The sequence below is a fragment of the Mauremys mutica genome, chromosome 8, assembly GCF_020497125.1.
Source record: "Mauremys mutica isolate MM-2020 ecotype Southern chromosome 8, ASM2049712v1, whole genome shotgun sequence".
Taxonomy (NCBI): domain Eukaryota; kingdom Metazoa; phylum Chordata; order Testudines; family Geoemydidae; genus Mauremys; species Mauremys mutica.
This window is the reverse complement of record NC_059079.1, coordinates 73,929,908-73,947,441: the sequence shown is the minus strand read 5'-3', so window position 1 is coordinate 73,947,441 and position 17,534 is coordinate 73,929,908. Positions and strand designations below refer to the sequence as shown.

At 44.7% G+C, this 17,534-nt stretch overlaps 1 protein-coding gene across 8 annotated transcripts in view; it reads left to right on the top strand.

The window, feature by feature from the left end:
• Positions 1 to 17,534, top strand: part of LOC123375395 (protocadherin alpha-C2-like) — a 334,194-nt gene that overhangs the window by 33,104 nt on the left and 283,556 nt on the right. For 2 of the 8 annotated variants that reach the window (XM_045026237.1, XM_045026245.1), the window contains exon 1: positions 13,702 to 16,071. The exons of 5 other annotated variants lie outside the window; for them this stretch is intronic. In XM_045026237.1, coding sequence (XP_044882172.1) covers positions 13,702 to 16,071 — 2,370 coding nt within the window. Of the gene's footprint in view, positions 1 to 1,381; positions 3,872 to 13,701; positions 16,072 to 17,534 lie in introns of those variants that run through there. One more of the 8 variants, XM_045026232.1, reaches the window with a different exon arrangement.

Sequence of the window (17,534 nt, the reverse complement as noted above, 5' to 3'; positions counted from 1 at the left end):
GTGCTCTTCTAAAAGCGGTTGTTTGTATTGATAATGCAGACTGGTTGACGTGATTAATTTGCATATTGCTGCATCCCAACCCAGCAGGTGAGTGACCCTTACGTAGAATCTGAGAGACAGTTTGGATCCCAGAGAATGAGTGTTGTTAAAAGAATGTAAATTCTTCTTCTTCTTCTTCTTCTTCTTCTTCTTCTTCTTCTTCTTCTTCTTCTTCGCAGTAGCAGCAGCAAGAACTATAATAATAATAAATAAACTATTTAGATGCGGGAAAATATTTTTAAAATTTCAAGCATGTATTGGAAAAACCCAAGAAGTTCTGAACAACGAATTTCCTCACACCGGGTATTGATGCCAGTCAGAAATAAGAATTGTCATGATTCCCCCCGGTATTTAAATAATAAAAATACGGGATAAATGGTGACTACTGAAGAAGAATTAGGAGATACTAATTCAATTACAACCCATTATTTTTTGCCTCTTCTACTTACTCTCAAACGCCGCACTTAAAATTATTATTCTTTATAGATGAGAAATTAGGGGGGCATTTTCCTGTGCGGAGACGAATGGCAAGAAAATAGATTTCAGCTGTGTGCGATCATAGAGATCGATGGATACTAAGAAATTGCACAGCGTCCAATAGCTAAATAGCTAAGTGCACTTCATCATATCAGCTTCTAAACCCGTCCCTGCAATCTCTTATTCACGTTACTTGCTGATTCCAGTAACGCCACTGAGGTTTAGTAGGTAGGAATCAGCTCCGAAGAATTAAAGATACAGGACCACGTACTTAGAGTCTAAGTTCTTCAAGGCAGGGAATAGGTGTTCGGTATCTGTATAGAATGTAAATGTGCCGCGTACATACTTGATAAGGAAGATAAAATAACAGAAAAACAGACAGGTTATAAGCTGATAAACCAAATTATGTATTTCTTAAACCCTCCAGTTGTTTTGGAGATCGCAGGTTTTTAGGGGGCTCATGTTCTGAAATCATCACAACAGAAAATAAACACTGAACATGGTAAAGTCTCATACAATGAAAAGAAGCGTTAACGGCACACAGGCGCTACTAATGTTACCCCTGAATATATAATGAAAACAATTTATTTCAATATACCCTAAGTTATCACAAATTAAAATACGCGTATTTCTATACAATTTAAAAACGTATTGTAAACATATTCTGGAAAAGGGACAAGAATAAGAACAATAAGAAAAAAATACAAGCATATGAAATAAAAATAATCATAACAATTACGTTGCATTTCTACGTTTAATCACATGATGTCGCTGTAGACCAAAAAAGGCCTTCGGTGAGACAGTAAATAGAAAGCCCCTCCCTGGTTTGTACTGCGAATCACGTCAATATCAAATGGCGGATCAAACCGGACGCAGAGGGATTAGACGGAGCAGTTTGCAAAGATAAGACTTAAAATATATTTTAAAAATATTTGCATTCGCCACGTCTTAGCTGGAGAATTTTGGAAGGAGTGTTTCTGCGATGGCTGTTCTCCGGCGAGACTCCCTGGTAACCAGGCAGCTGCTGCGGCTGGTTCTGTTGCACACGGCCTGGGAGGTGGGCAGCGGCCAGGTCCGTTATTCCGTGCCGGAGGAATCCAAACACGGCACCTTTGTGGGCCGCCTGGCCCAGGACCTGGGGCTGGAGGCGGCGGAGCTGGTGTCTCGGATGTTCCGGATGGTCTCCAGCGGCAGGAGAGACTATTTTGAGGTAAATTTGCAGAGCGGCGTTTTGTTTGTTAATTCGCGACTAGACAGGGAAGAGCTGTGCGGCCAGAGCCCCCTGTGCGCCATTGACCTGGAGGTGATAGTGGACAAACCCCTGAGGCTATTTCACGTGGAAGTGGAGATACAGGATATAAACGACAATGCTCCTGTGTTCCCCGTAAATGAATTAAATCTGTTTGTATCAGAATCAAGACTGCCGGGTTCGCGTTTCCCACTAGAGGGCGCTTCAGACGCAGATATTGGTACAAATTCGCTGCTAACCTATAAACTGAGCTCTAATGAATTTTTCACTCTAGATGTACAAAAGAAAAACGACAAAAGCAAATCTTCTGAGCTAGTGTTAAGGAAGGGTCTTGATAGAGAGGAAATCCCTCTTCATAATTTATTACTCACGGCCACTGATGGGGGCAAACCGGAGCTCACCGGCACAGTTCAGCTGGTGATCACTGTGCTGGATGTGAACGATAACGCGCCTGTCTTTGGTCAATCCGTGTATGATGTCAATTTAATGGAAAATACAACGGTTGGGGAGTTAGTCATCAAACTCAACGCCACCGATTTGGATGAGGGGATTAATAAGGGTATTGCATATTCCTTTAATACTCTTACTGTTCCCGGAGTAAAAGACATGTTCAGAATAGATTCTCATACTGGAGAAATTAGAATCAAAGGAGAATTGGATTTTGAAGGTACTAAATTGTATGAAATTCAAGTCCGAGCTACAGATGAAGGTCAGGCTCCAATGGTCGGACATTGCAAAATTTTGGTAGAAGTGTTAGACGTGAACGATAACGCCCCTGAGCTGGCCGTGACTTCCCTTTCTCTGCCGGTGCCGGAGGACGCGCCCCCGGGGACAGTGGTGGCTCTTATTAGCGTCTCTGACCGGGACTCGGGAGACAACGGCAAAGTCACCTGCTCCATCCCCCCGAACCTGCCCTTTCGGCTCGTCTCCACCTTTAAGAATTATCACTCGCTGGTGCTGGCGGAGGCCGTGGATCGGGAGCGAGTGTCTGAATATAAGCTCGTGGTGACAGCCAGAGACGAAGGGGCCCCGTCTCTGTCGGCCAGCAGCAGCATTTTGGTGGCGATCGCGGATGTGAACGATAACGCCCCCGCTTTCCCTCAGCCCGTTTACACGGTGTTTGTGAAGGAAAACAACCCGCCCGGGGCCCATCTCTTGACCGTGTCTGCCTCGGACCCGGACCTGAGGGAAAACGCCTTTGTGAGCTACTGGGTGGTGGAGCGAAGTGTGGGAGAGCAGCCCCTGTCCAGCTACATCTCGGTGCACTCGGAGAGCGGGCACATCTATGCCCTGCAGCCCTTTGACTACGAGGAGCTGCAAGTGCTGCAGTTCCAGGTGAGCGCGAGGGACGCCGGGTTGCCGTCGCTGTGCGGGAACGTGACTGTGCAGCTCTTTGTGCTGGATGCAAATGACAACGCGCCCGCAGTGTCCCCGGCCGGCTCCGTCGGCGGCTCGCCAGGGCCCGAGCTGGTTCCGCTGTCGGCCGGCGCAGGGCACGTGGTGGGCAAGATCCGAGCGGTGGATGCGGATTCCGGCTACAACGCCTGGCTTCGCTACGAAGTGCAGGAGCCCGGGGCTGCGGGGCCTTTCCGGGTGGGTGTGTACAGCGGGGAGATCAGCACGACGCGGGCCTTGGAGGAGGCGGACGGCCCCAGCCAGAGACTCGTGATCCTGGTGAAGGACCATGGGGAGCCGGCGCTGTCAGCGACAGCCACTGTCAGCCTGTGCCTGGTGGAGAGTCCCCAGGCTGTGAAATGGGACTCGAGGCCAAGGGGCGGGAGCGACGGGCCCTTGGTTGACATGAACGTGTCTTTAATGATCGCCATTTGCTCGGTGTCCGGGCTGTTTGTGCTGGTGATTGTCGTGTACGTTGGCCTGAGATGCCACCCGGGTCCGGAAGTGATGTGCGGGCCTGGGAAAGCCACCGTGGTGTGCTCGAGCGAGGTGGGGAGTTGGTCCTATTCCCAGCGCCAGAGCCGGAACTTGTGTGTAGGGGAAGGCACCGCCAAGAATGACCTCATGGTTTTCAGCCCCAACTTCCCTAACTCTGCGGCGAACGGGGAGAAAGAGATACAGCAGACGCTTACACCGAATTCAAGTGAACAGGTGAGTTCCAGTAGGGGTTTATAGGGCTCTTAGTGTTATTTCTGGTATTTAAGAAATGCTAAAATAATGTATAATTGTTGACAAGAACAAATGATATTCTTGATTCACATATTTTATTGATGCCTAATCTAAAACTATATTAATTTTTTGGTAGAAATTGTTGAACTATTAGGAGTGGAGAGGTTTTTGATCATTATGAAAGTGACCTTTCTTTCTTTCTTTCTTTCTTTCTTTCTTTCTTTCTTTCTTTCTTTCTTTCTTTCTTTCTTTCTTTCTTTCTTTCACCATCAGTTCAGACCAGTAAGGTTGTGAGTTTCACCAGAGTGCAAGCTGAACTGCTGTGTCCCCTTAGCTCTCCAACTTGGGATGCCTTTTACACTACTTTACTGACAGAACAGCAACTCCTCTAGACCAAGGGTCGGCAACCTTTTGGAAGCGGTGTGCCTCATCGTCATTTATTCACTCTAGTTTAAGGTTTCGCGTGCCAGTAATACATTTTAACATTTTTGAAGATCTCTTTCTATAAGTCTATAATATATAGCTAAACTACTGTTGTAGGTAAAGTAAATAAGGTTTTTTAAATGTTTAAGAAGCTTCATTTAAAATTAATTTAAAATGCAGAGCCCCCTGGACTGGTGGCCAGGACCTGGGCAGTGTGAGTGCCACTGAAAATCAGCTCGTGTGCCGCCTTTGGCACACGTGCCATAGGTTGCCTATCCCTGCTCTAGACTGTGCTCTCTCACAGCCACTAGCATGTAAAGTCACTGAGAGCTGAATACATGAATGCTCTCCCAGCCATCCATGAGTCTATACAGGGTGACACTCACAGATCCCTCAGTCCCAGCCTTATCCCTCAGAAATGTGTGTCTTGTACTGTTAAGTAGCCCACTGGACCATACCAGCTCATAATTAGTCCTCATTGTGACAATGGGTTATGAATATGCACCAATCCTGTTGACCCTGGTAAAGATTCCCCAAACAGTGGTTTAGATAAAAAAGTAAAACAAGTTTATTAACTAGAGAAATATAGATTTTAAGTGATTTACAAGTGGAAGGCATAAAAGTCAGAGTTGGTTACAAAAGAAATAAAAAAATAAACATGGAAGCTAATTCCTAAACTTTACCAAACCCAGTACGTTTAAAAGCAAACAGGTTTCTCTCATCTCAGCTTTCAGCAGTCTGTGCTGGCTGGAAAACCTCCAGGTCAGGACCACTCCCCCCAATTCAACGATACACCATTGTCTTTCAAGCGATTTTGCTGCTCTGAGTAGTGATGGGGGAGGAGAAGAGATGAGGAAGTCACTGACTCTTATTTTGTATCACCCTCCTCTCTTTGAGGATTACCTCTTGCTGGGATGTAGACAAAACAGTCCCCTGTGTACCTGAAATTCGAAAAGTCTTTCAAGTGAATTGTAAACTTCTTTGTTTAGGGTCTCCCCTGCTGGTGAATGGTTGCTTCAGCAGTTAAAGATGATAATTGGGGATATACCAATCTCCTAGAGCTGGAAGGGACCTTGAAGGGTCGTCAAGTCCAGCCCCCTGCCTTCACTAGCAGGACCAATTTTTGCCCCAGATCCCTAAGTAGCCCCCTCAAGGAGTGAACTCACAATCCTGGGTTTAGTAGGCTAATGCTCAAACCACTGAGCTATCCCTCCCCTGAATTGATAGTTTTCTATCACCTGTGATCAGAACTTTGTTGTTTCTGAGGCGCTAGTCTGTGGGTGTTCCCCAAAAACATGTTTCAGTAACAAACATATGGCAAAATCTTCTAGCTCCATATACTGTGTTGATAGACACATTTTAATATGACAATGATGTTCAATAGATGATGAGTTTTCAAATGATACCTCACAAGGCATACTTTGTACAGAATATATCACAAGCATATAAAATTGTGAATATGGGTTACAGCATATCACATGGGGTACAAGGTGTCACACAGGTATTGTTAGTTTTTAAAACACTTATTGTGATTTTCAGTATATATAATTTGAATTAAAAGTTACAGATTTGTTGTGGTGCATTTTGTTTCCTAAATAAATCCATTAAATAAATAAATCCATGAGATATATTTAAAATATATTTATGTATATTTGTTCTATTGCAATTGCAAAGGTGTATTAGATACGTGGTTGTTTTCTGTAAGTAATCTTATCACTCTGGAACATGTAGGTTTTGATTTATATAGTATGTGGTGTAAGTTTTCTGCTCTGAAAGTCAATTTGTGTTGTTACTCAAGTAATTTATTATGGCTTCCTAATTTTCATAAAGCAAATTAAACTTGAAATCAAGAAACCACATTTTAAGCATTTTCTCTATAGATGTATTACATTGTATTTCATTGCTAATTTGTCAAGTCTAAAGTATTACAGCAAATTTTGTGAAATGAAAGAGTAATTTGTTTACTTCATTGAAAATGTGTGCAATTACATTTTTAGTAAGGTTTAAATTGGCAGAAGTCCTGGTGGCACTCTTTTAAGCTCCGCCCACAAAATGTGCTCCACCCATGTGAGTCATCTGAATGAGATATTGTGCACAACAGATCTTGAAGAAAGTTTTAAAAAGTTCTAGCCCTCCCATTAGCTCTTTTGGTTAGGTGCCCACTCCCTTCCCTTTACCTCTGGGCTTTTTTAACCCTTTACAGGTAAAGCAAGTAGAGAACAGTTACTAACAGGGATTTCATAGCTAACTGGCTGGCTGGGTGTCCATAAAATGGACTAACCTCCCCCTCCTTTAAGGAAAAAGCACTGTATTTCAGTATTCTACAGTCTGTCATGTGGAAAATAATATATTCTTATATCCTATCTTGACATCTGCAGAGCTAAATTCTGAGGGTTACTAAAATGTCAATGTCAAAGATTGCAATCAGTTTGGAGGGTGTTTTCTGGTTTTGTTCATTGAGGTACTGGTGACATGTTCATACTTACAATATGTCACCGTGAAAGATCAAGTGCCGGATTGTAACACTGACTTTTCCCTAGATAAGGAAAAGATGCATGTTTGTTGCTGATGGGAGAACATGATGCACATACATTAAATTTTTTTGTAATTCAATGTAATTTAGCTTCCAAAGTTTTGTACTAATATTTCAGTTACTGGGGCAACATGGGAGTTTGGCAGCGAGAGAGATTTTTGAAGCACATTTTAATGTCATAAAAATTTCACAGAATATTTACAATTGTTAAAGTTTGGAGTTTTGAGAAACTCTAATTGTTACTATGTTCTTTATCGCCAGTTTTTCTCCATAAAGGTCACATTCTCATGAGGTTTTACTCTATTACTGTAGTGTCCTGGAGACAGTGTATACCGCATCAACATAAAGAGCAGTAATTGATAATTTTAGCACAAGATATTCTTGACTAAAACTCTTCACTCTCTGGACTTTATGCATGAGAAAGTGGCTACGACCTTACAATTAATGAGAGAAATGAAAAGAAAGAGAACATTGAGGTGATTATCATGGAGAGTTTAGTTACTTTGTCCATTATCTTTTAGAATGGTAAACAAAAGGTAATATTGAATGACAGGCCAAACTGGGGATGGCTTTACTAACTAGAGTATTTTAAATTAAATTAAATTGATTCAGGATATTTAATTTTGTTTATTTTCACTATAGTATTTAGGAAAGCTAGGAAATAAACAAGCTCTTACTGCAAAAGAAATAAATGCTACACTATATGAAGAAGGCTGTCATACAGAAAGAAGTAAAAAAAACCTTCACTACAGGTTCTTAAATTAAAATTCCAGGATTTCCCCCTCAAAAACTCTGGACTAATAATGAAACCACCAACAACAATGCTCAATGGTTTGGGGAAGTTTATTTAACACATTCTGTAGTGCAGGAAATAACATGAAGGCTGATAGAAATAAACTCTGCTTTACACCATTTGTGTATAAATTAATCGAACTGTAATAATTCCAGTTTCTAAACTTATGGCAAGGACAATGGGCATGGTTCAGCCAGGGGCGGCTCTAGGTTTTTGGCCGCCCCAAGCAGTCATGCCTGGGAGGCGCCCCCGAGCCGCGGGAGCAGCGGACCTCCCGCGGGCATGACTGCAGAGGGTCCACTGGTCGCGCGGCTCGGCTGGACCTCCCGCGGCTGCGGGCAGTTCGCAGGTCCGGCGGCTCCGGTTGAGCTGCCGCAGTCATGCCTGCGGGAGGTCCAGCCGAGCCGCGGGACCAGCGAACCGTCCGCAGTCATGCCTGCGGGAGGTCCACTGGAGCCGCCGGCTGAGCGTCCCCTCCGCAGTCATGCCTGCGGCAGCTCCGCTGCTCCCGGGACTCCGGTGGACCTCCCGCAGGCATGACTGCGGCAGGTCCGCCGGCCCAGCCTGCCGCCCCCCCGGGAAAGGGCCGCCCCAGGCAGGTGCTTGCCCCGCTGGGCTCTGGAGCCGGCCCTGGGTTCAGCACAAAGCCAGTGAATGGATGGCTCTATCTTCACTGCACTGGGTTTCTGGGGCTATCACACACTGTGAGAGCAAATAGTAGCTACGCCTAAAAATTGTTAGGGGAAAGAAATGTACAAAGCCGAAGCAGAGAGAATCAAGGCCTTTTTCACATGGGAATTCCATCCAAATCCATCTTCAAATTCTTCACCTTCACTCACATCTGATATACATGAGGGTATATCAGTCAAAGAAGAGTCATTGGGAGAACCTCAGTTCATTGGTTAGAATGCTCACATAAGTATAGTCCATAGTTAAGAGGTTTGGGCAGGAAAGAGGAAAAATGGAGTAGTTTCCAGGGCCTTTTATAGCTTCTGCCATGTGGCGGGAATCCCATTGTTCTCACTATGTGAAAGTACAGTAACAAGATGGTGGTTGGAGTCACATGGACAAGTCACATGTCCACACATTTTGCCTAGTCATTGCAGGAAGCCATTACCTATATTTCAGGCAGCACTGTTTGCAGGACAGTCCATTCTGTGTAGATAGGCATCTCCCATGGTCCATTGTCAGTTAAATGTTTCTTGATGAGCCACTTAATTTGAACAGTCTCTCCAAGATGTGGAGGCTAGCCACCTTGTGAGCATTACCAAGGAGCAAACATTTTGAAATCCAATCCAGAGCCAATATTCATAACTTTAAATACAAAAATGATACATGGATACAGATAGCATAATCATAACCAGCAAATCATAACATTTTCATAGACATCTTACATGCCACATTTTGTACAGGATATGTTGCAAATATATATCAGTGTTTGCAACAATTATCTGTATGGTCATATTTTAATCAGATAACATCACAATTATATTCTGAAAATTTCAGTGATACTTTAACTAGGAACTGTAAGGTGAGGATGATGAGAACAGATAATTTGAATGGAAGAGGAGAGGAGATTGAATATCTGGTGAATCTCAGTGAGGAAAACTACAAGATTTCTCACTTACTTCCTTAGATGCTATCTCTAGTATCAGGACTCGGAGAGAGAATATTTTATTAAAGCTAATGTTAAAAAAATTATATAATACATAGGTTGGGAAAATAGTGTTGTACATCTGGGTATAGTGCTTACATTATCTACAAATGCAAAGTTTTTTTTAAAAAGTCATATGATACATAGAGTACATAATCAGCAATAACCCAAATTTAGGTGAATAGATTTAACAATACAGCTTAGATATTAAAATCCAAATACTTGGGTACATCACTTATGAAAAGCTGTACAAAGATTTGGTTGTGGAAAGCAAAATATGTCAATGAATGGAGATTGTCCCTCAGTAACTGAGAATTAGGATAGGTTGTCCATTTAGAGAAAAAACAGAAACAAAAAACAGTCCATCAGGAAAGTATTTGAGTTACTTTCAGGACTGCACTTCTCATCGGCACTCCAGCTCATCCCTCGTGCTTTTAGGGTGACCAGATGAGAATTCCAAAATATCGGGACCCCCGAAGGGGAGCGCCTTTTCAATTGTTACTCTCACCCATCCGAGTCTTCGGCTGCACTTCGGCGGAAGATCTTTCATTCCTGGACGGTCTTTGATGGCATTTTGGCAGAGAATAATAAACCTTGCCACCAAAGAAAGAAGTACCCACTGCCGAAATGCTGCTGAAGACCATCAGTGACTGAAGGACCCTTCGCCGAAGTGCCACTGAAGACTCAGATGGGTGAGCTTAACAATTGAAAAGGCGCTCCCCCTGTGGTGGTCCTGATATTTTGGAATATCACACACACACACACAAATGAGAAAGACACACAAGGTAAGTGTAACAATTGAAAAGGCACTCCCCCGCCGGTCACTGCTGCCTAAGCAACAAGGAAAAAAAATGCCCAAAACAAAATATTGGGACAAATGGCATCCCAGTCATATTTTGGTTGGGACGTGGGACAAACTGCTCGATAATCGGGAGAGTCCTGATTTTATCGAGATGTCTGGTCACCCTACCTGGTTTTGCTGATGTCCACTGATATGTTCTATGTAGTTGTCCTTTGATCACCTGATGGTGTCTGACACCATGAGTTGCCACATCAGCCAAGCGTAGCATTGACCAACACCACATTCTCTCAGCACTCGCTCATTATTGGGGTCCCATGCACCCAGGACTCCAATGATCAGTGTGTGAGTTTGGACTTCATAGCCCCTAGCTCTCAGGGTGTTGGCCAGAGAGGTATATTTCTCCAGCTTTTGAGCTTGGGCATCATGGAAAGCCGGGGTCCTGTTTTCAAAGGGCACTGTGATGTCCACCATGATGATCTTCTTCCGGTCCTCATTGATGATGATGATGTCTGGTCACAGTTGGCTGTTGGTTCTGGGGATGGCAGAGTTTATGGCAACCTTCCCCACAGGTGGCAGGATGGCTCTGGCCAGGTGATCTTGGATGGCATTGTGTTGCAGCTGCCAAGCTCTTGAATAGGGCTTGCAGCTACACAGGATGTGGGATAACGTCTCGTTGGCGTAGCCACACATCTTGCATCGCTTGTCCCAATTCCCATGGCGGACAGCTCCATTCAGTGGGACGCAGTTGAGCCGGGCCTGGTAGATGAACCTCCAGTCAGCAAATTAGGTGAAGCTGCCTCTAGGGAGGAAGTGGTTGCTGTCTTGCCACTTGCATTTCACTTCAAAGGCCTTGCCCTAGTCTGGCTTCCGTTTCAGGTTTTCCACATATTAGCAGCCAATGGCATCCTTCAGGGTCCTCTCCAGCATGGTTATGGCTCTTGGAGTGATGATGTGCACTCCATATTCTTCACCCGTGGCACCAGGACTCCAAGCTTCTAGTGTTCTTCACACCATGTCCAGTGGCAGCCAATATGCTTCTCCAGTTATTGCATAGCATTGCGGGCACGAGTCCAGAGCAAAGCAAAGTCCTCCAAATCTGCCTTCCAGTGAATTGCTTAGGTAGGTGGCTACATCTTGGTTGGAGGGGGTCCAGGCAATTTGCTTCTTGATGGCATCCTGCTGAGCACTCTCCATGATGTTCCTCACCGTGCCCTCTGGGCATGTCAGAAGGTGGAAGGTATTATCTTGGCAAGAAGGTACCAAGCAACTTGAAAAATGAATAAGACCACAAATCTCAGAAGAATCAGGATTCAGAGAGATAAAGAAATCCCAGAGCCACCAATAATTAATGGAAGAATCCTTATGGGAGAATAAATATTAAAGGGATACTTGATTGGCGATCCTGTGCTGGAAAGAACTATCTATCTTATATACCTAGAAGTGTAAGGACTTCTGAGAAACACTTGCGATTGTCAATGGTTCCAAAACTTGCAAAGAGCCGTAGCAGGCCATAGCCAGGAGGAGTACAAGTCACCCGAAGTATGATGTGAAAGGATGACTTTAATCTTCCCAGGACGTAGGTCTGCAGCACAAACAGAATGAGACTCGTTGGGAAGCATCTTGGAAAAGGAGAAAAAGCAGCTACTGTTTTCAGGAAACCAGAGTCATTCAGGAAGAAGAAAAACACTGTATGGGATTAAATATTGGTAACGCACAGTAGGAGGAGGTGGGAGGATTTGATGACATCGGAACTGTATATATTGAATCCATATATTGAATCAGGCTGGTAAACTATTCCGGGCTGATTCAGACTATGCTGCCAAACCTGCAATTAGGGACAGGATGACATTCAACAGCGATGTACATTGCCCATGCTACCTGGGCTGGAGCTTGACTGGAGGGGGTGCACTCTGTTCACACTCTTCAAACAGTCCCAGAGCAGTTGGGTGTTTTGGTAACCAAAGAAATAGTGAAATAGTTAACAAGGTTTACATTTGAATGAGCATAATCTGACATCTTTGTGTGCGTTTACTCAGCTCTACGCATCTGAATTAACATTACATTGAGACGAATGAGGGTAGTTCATACATATCTTAAGATCAAGTGCTGAACAAACCCTAAGGGTACAAACCCTAAGTAATAAGTTGACTTTATGCAAAAGATTTAATATTGTTTTTTGGGGGGAATTATAATAGTCCCCCAACCCAGTAGCTTAGTAGTATCTGTATAGCTACTGCACTGCCATGGCTACAGCCTGTGGACTTTGTTAGCTAGTGGAACCCCTGTGTGCCTCCGACGTGTGGGTTTAGATGTGTGATTCTAAGCAGATGCTCTGGTCACAATAATAACAGTACTAGTAATAATAATAGAAAGAAGAAGAAAAGGTGGAGCCTCGGAGTTCCAGATGAGTTGGGGCTCCATTGATCTGGCCCATTGTGCAAACACATAAAAGACAATTCCAGCTTCCAAGAGTTTATAATTCAAATAGACAAGACAGTCAATGCATGGGAAGAGAAACTGGTACAGAAAGGCGAACTGATTTGCTCAAAATCACATAGCAAGTCAGAGATAGATCCATGAATAGAATCCAGGTCCCCCAACTCCCAATCCAGTGCTCTGTCCATTGGACTCCTCTACAGGACCCACGATGGCACCACATTCTTTCTTTGGAATCCAACTGTGTGGCTTGCTTCCCACCCCATGTAAGGGAACTAGTAGAGGACAACTGTTCTCCCATTTCTATGGATTGTGGATTGAAATGATGAGCTTCTTTTTTTTGTAGATTTCTATACATCTAAATTAGCCTTTGTAATTTTGCACTCTTAGTATGGTCATAAGGTGAACACTGCAGTCCCATTCCTTGGTGTTACAAAAGACAATACATTGAGGAAGACAGGAAAATGTGATCATAAACACTCTGCACCACGTAATAAGTTACAACGTTGTAACTAACCTAAAGTAAATAAAAGTCCTGTCCTATTTCCTTAAATTTAAATCCAAAAGAAAAACATACACCCATTAGTATCTAAAATTGAAAAAAGGAAGGAAGGAAATTTAATGAATGTTCAGATGCCGCTCATTTAACTGTGGATATTTAAAAAAATTTGCGATCTTCAAAGAAAATACTTTTTTGGAAGAAATTTGATGAAGGTCTCCGCAGGAGTACTGCAGTAGGAAAATATTTCTCTCTGTCTCTCTCTCTCTCCTATTTAGCATTTACATGTTTTAGTCACAGGATGTCGCTGTTGACTTCATAAAAAAAAGGAAAAACAAAGCCCCACCTTGCTTTGTATCCAGTCTCTCACAGCCTGAGATCTGCTGAATGATGCCGGAGTCAAATGGAATAACATACGTGTGAGAGTTTTCAAGAGATTTTCTTAATTTATGAACAACAGAAGGAAGATATATTTTAAAAAAAACGGAAAATTTCCGTGTGCCTCTTCGGATTGTGCTGTATTTTGCAGCAATCAACAGATTCAGCCGGATTGCCTGACACCGGATTAAATTTGCACAAAGACGCTGCAGGATATTTAAGAATATTTCTTTTCTGTTAAAGACGTAGGAATTTTATCTTTCAAACCGTCACCGGCACCGCTCCGCGTCAGCAATGGCTGTTCTCCGGCGAGACTCCCTGGTAACCAGGCAGCTGCTGCGGCTGGTTCTGTTGCACACGGCCTGGGAGGTGGGCAGCGGCCAGGTCCGTTATTCCGTGCCGGAGGAATCCAAACACGGCACCTTTGTGGGCCGCCTGGCCCAGGACCTGGGGCTGGAGGCGGCGGAGCTGGTGTCTCGGATATTCCGGATGGTCTCCAGCGGCAGGAGAGACTATTTTGAGGTAAATTTGCAGAGCGGCGTTTTGTTTGTTAATTCGCGACTAGACAGGGAAGAGCTGTGCGGCCAGAGCCCCCTGTGCGCCATTGACCTGGAGGTGATAGTGGACAAACCCCTGAGGATATTTCACGTGGAAGTGGAGATACAGGATATAAACGACAATGCTCCTGTGTTCCCTGTAAATGAGCAAAACCTGAGTATAGCAGAATCACTAACGCTTCCAGGTTCGCGCTTCCCACTAGAGGGCGCGTCTGACGCAGATATTGGTACAAACTCGCTGCTAACCTATAAACTCAGCCTAAATAATTATTTCACTTTAGATGTGCAAGTAAAAAATTACCACAGTACATTGCCGGAACTTGTGCTTAAGAAACCTCTGGACAGAGAGGAAACCCCTGAGCATCGTTTATTACTCACCGCCACTGACGGGGGCAAACCGGAGCTCACCGGCACAGTTCAGCTGGTGATCAAGGTGCTGGATGCGAATGATAACGCGCCTGTATTTAACCAGTCTGTTTATGAGGTGAGTTTGTTAGAAAATGCAGGTCATGGAACGTTAGTCATTACACTTAATGCCACGGACTTGGACGAAGGAATTAATAAAGACATTTCATACTCCTTTAGTAATCTACTCCCATTCAGTGTGAGGAAATTATTCAGCATTGATGCTGATACTGGTGAGATCCGACTTAAAGGAGAAGTCGATTATGAAGTCAAAACCCTGTATGAAATTCGAGTGGAAGCCAGAGATAAAAGCCCGTTTCCCTTGGCTGGACATTGCAATGTTTTGGTGGAAATTTTGGACATTAACGATAATGCCCCCGAGTTAACAATAACGTCTCACTCTCTGCCGGTTCCGGAGGACGCTCCCCCGGGGACAGTGGTGGCTCTTATTAGCCTCTCTGACCGGGACTCGGGAGATAACGGCAAAGTCACCTGCTCCATCCCCCCGAACCTGCCCTTTCGGCTCGTCTCCACCTTTAAGAATTATCACTCGCTGGTGCTGGCGGAGGCCGTGGATCGGGAGCGAGTGTCTGAATATAAGCTCGTGGTGACAGCCAGAGACGAAGGGGCCCCGTCTCTGTCGGCCAGCAGCAGCATTTTGGTGCCGATCGCGGATGTGAACGACAACGCCCCCGCTTTCCCTCAGCCCGTTTACACGGTGTTTGTGAAGGAAAACAACCCGCCCGGGGCCCATCTCTTGACCGTGTCGGCCTCGGACCCGGACCTGAGGGAAAACGCCTTTGTGAGCTACTGGGTGGTGGAGCGAAGTGTGGGAGAGCAGCCCCTGTCCAGCTACATCTCGGTGCACTCGGAGAGCGGGCACATCTATGCCCTGCAGCCCTTTGACTACGAGGAGCTGCAAGTGCTGCAGTTCCAGGTGAGCGCGAGGGACGCCGGGTTGCCGTCGCTGTGCGGGAACGTGACTGTGCAGCTCTTTGTGCTGGATGCAAATGACAACGCGCCCGCAGTGTCCCCGGCCGGCTCCGTCCGCGGCTCGCCCGGGCCCGAGCTGGTTCCGCTGTCGGCCGGCGCAGGGCACGTGGTGGGCAAGATCCGAGCGGTGGATGCGGATTCCGGCTACAACGCCTGGCTTCGCTACGAAGTGCAGGAGCCCGGGGCTGCGGGGCCTTTCCGGGTGGGTGTGTACAGCGGGGAGATCAGCACGACGCGGGCCTTGGAGGAGGCGGACGGCCCCAGCCAGATACTCGTGATCCTGGTGAAGGACCATGGGGAGCCGGCGCTGTCAGCGACAGCCACTGTCAGCCTGTCCCTGGTGGAGAGTCCCCAGGCTGTGAAATGGGACTCGAGGCCAAGGGGCGGGAGCGAAGGGCCCTTGGTTGACATGAACGTGTCTTTAATGATCGCCATTTGCTCGGTGTCCGGGCTGTTTGTGCTGGTGATTGTCGTGTATGTTGGCCTGAGATGCCGCCCGGGTCCGGAAGTGATGTGCGGTCCTGGGAAAGCCACCGTGGTGTGCGCGAGCGAGGTGGGGAGTTGGTCCTATTCCCAGCGCCAGAGCCGGAACTTGTGTGTAGGGGAAGGCACCGCCAAGAATGACCTCATGGTTTTCAGCCCCAACTCCTCGGGGAATGTGAGCACAGAGAAACCTCAACAGGAACTGACACTGAAGTCTTCTGCGGCGGTGAGTCATATGACTGAATCCTTATTTGGAAATATTTTTATGTTGTAAGTCTTCATGCGTTCTTAGGCGTGTTGTCTTTGAAATGAACGAAAAAGCAACTTTCCTTAAAAACTGGATGTTTGTTATAGCAACTGTAGTTGGAAAAAGTTTTTTGAGAGAATTAACTGTTATCAATAACTTCTGTATTTCTACTTATGTCTAGGTACTTTGGTAGACTAGTCATAGACAGGAATGTGGGCTTTAATATTCAGAAGTAATTGTAATAAGAGTATTTGGATGTTTATATCATTATTTCTGTTTATGTCATATTTATATGAAAGAAATTTAAAAAAATGTGGAAGTCTTGTGAATGTTAATTAGAGAAATATAAAATTCCTAAAATATTCAATTTAGGGTGAGTATGTTTATACTCTTTGGTTTTTATATTATTGCTATTATTAGTGCCTATATTTTACAAGTGGAAAATATTTTACTTAGCAGGTATCAATAAACGTGCAAGTTTTGTCGTGTGATTTCACAACACATGAAGCAGTACTCTGTCTTTTTGATGCATTGCTATGTCTCAGCGTTAGCAATAATAAGAAACACATATTTGATCCCCAAACTTAGGTGTTTTATTCTTATGGTAGAAAGGGTTGTAACTGAAGGAGAATTAATCACATTCTTCATTTTTGTCAAATATTTTACCAATATTTTAAAAATAAGTTTATTACATTATTTTCTGAAAGCCTTCAAAGTAAGGATTTAAATGTCCCCATTAGTAAAGTTTAATCACCCTGTAAATAATTAATTTTACTGCAGTGTGGATGGATAACCTCACTATTGGGTCATTATTTATGCCCTTGTATAAAATGTAACATGCACACATACACACAGGATTGCAGAGATATATAGTTCACTTAATTGTCTTTTTCTCATTATCTATCTATCTATCTATCTATCTATCTATCTATCTATCTATCTATCTATCTATCTATCTATCTAATCTAAACCAGTGGTTTCCAGACTGTTTAGGCTGCCTTCCCCTTTCCAAATAATGCAGTCTACTGCATACCTGCATCAGAGATAGGTAGATACAACACGTGTGGGTCAGGTGCCCCCAGATTTCTGCCTTCCATTTAGCAACAGCTTCTAGAAGTTTTGAAATAGTGGGGCATGCCCGAAGGGGGGCACAGAGGAATGTTTGGAGGGGCAAGTGGTGACACCAGGCTGCTGGTACCAACCTGGCATGTCAGGGCTTGGGGAGGGAATGCCACCTTCACCCTGACTCACCTTAGGGGGCCACACAGCCTGTCTGAGTGTGTGTGGGTGCAACCAAAAACTAAGTCAAAGGGGGGCTCAGTTTTTGAGCTGAGTTCTCCCTTTGAGTTTAAATTTTTGGTTGTGCCACCCCCCAACCTAGACGGGCTGGGTAGCCTGCTGAGGAGAGTCAGAGTGTGGAGATGGTTTGGGGCTGGCCTGAG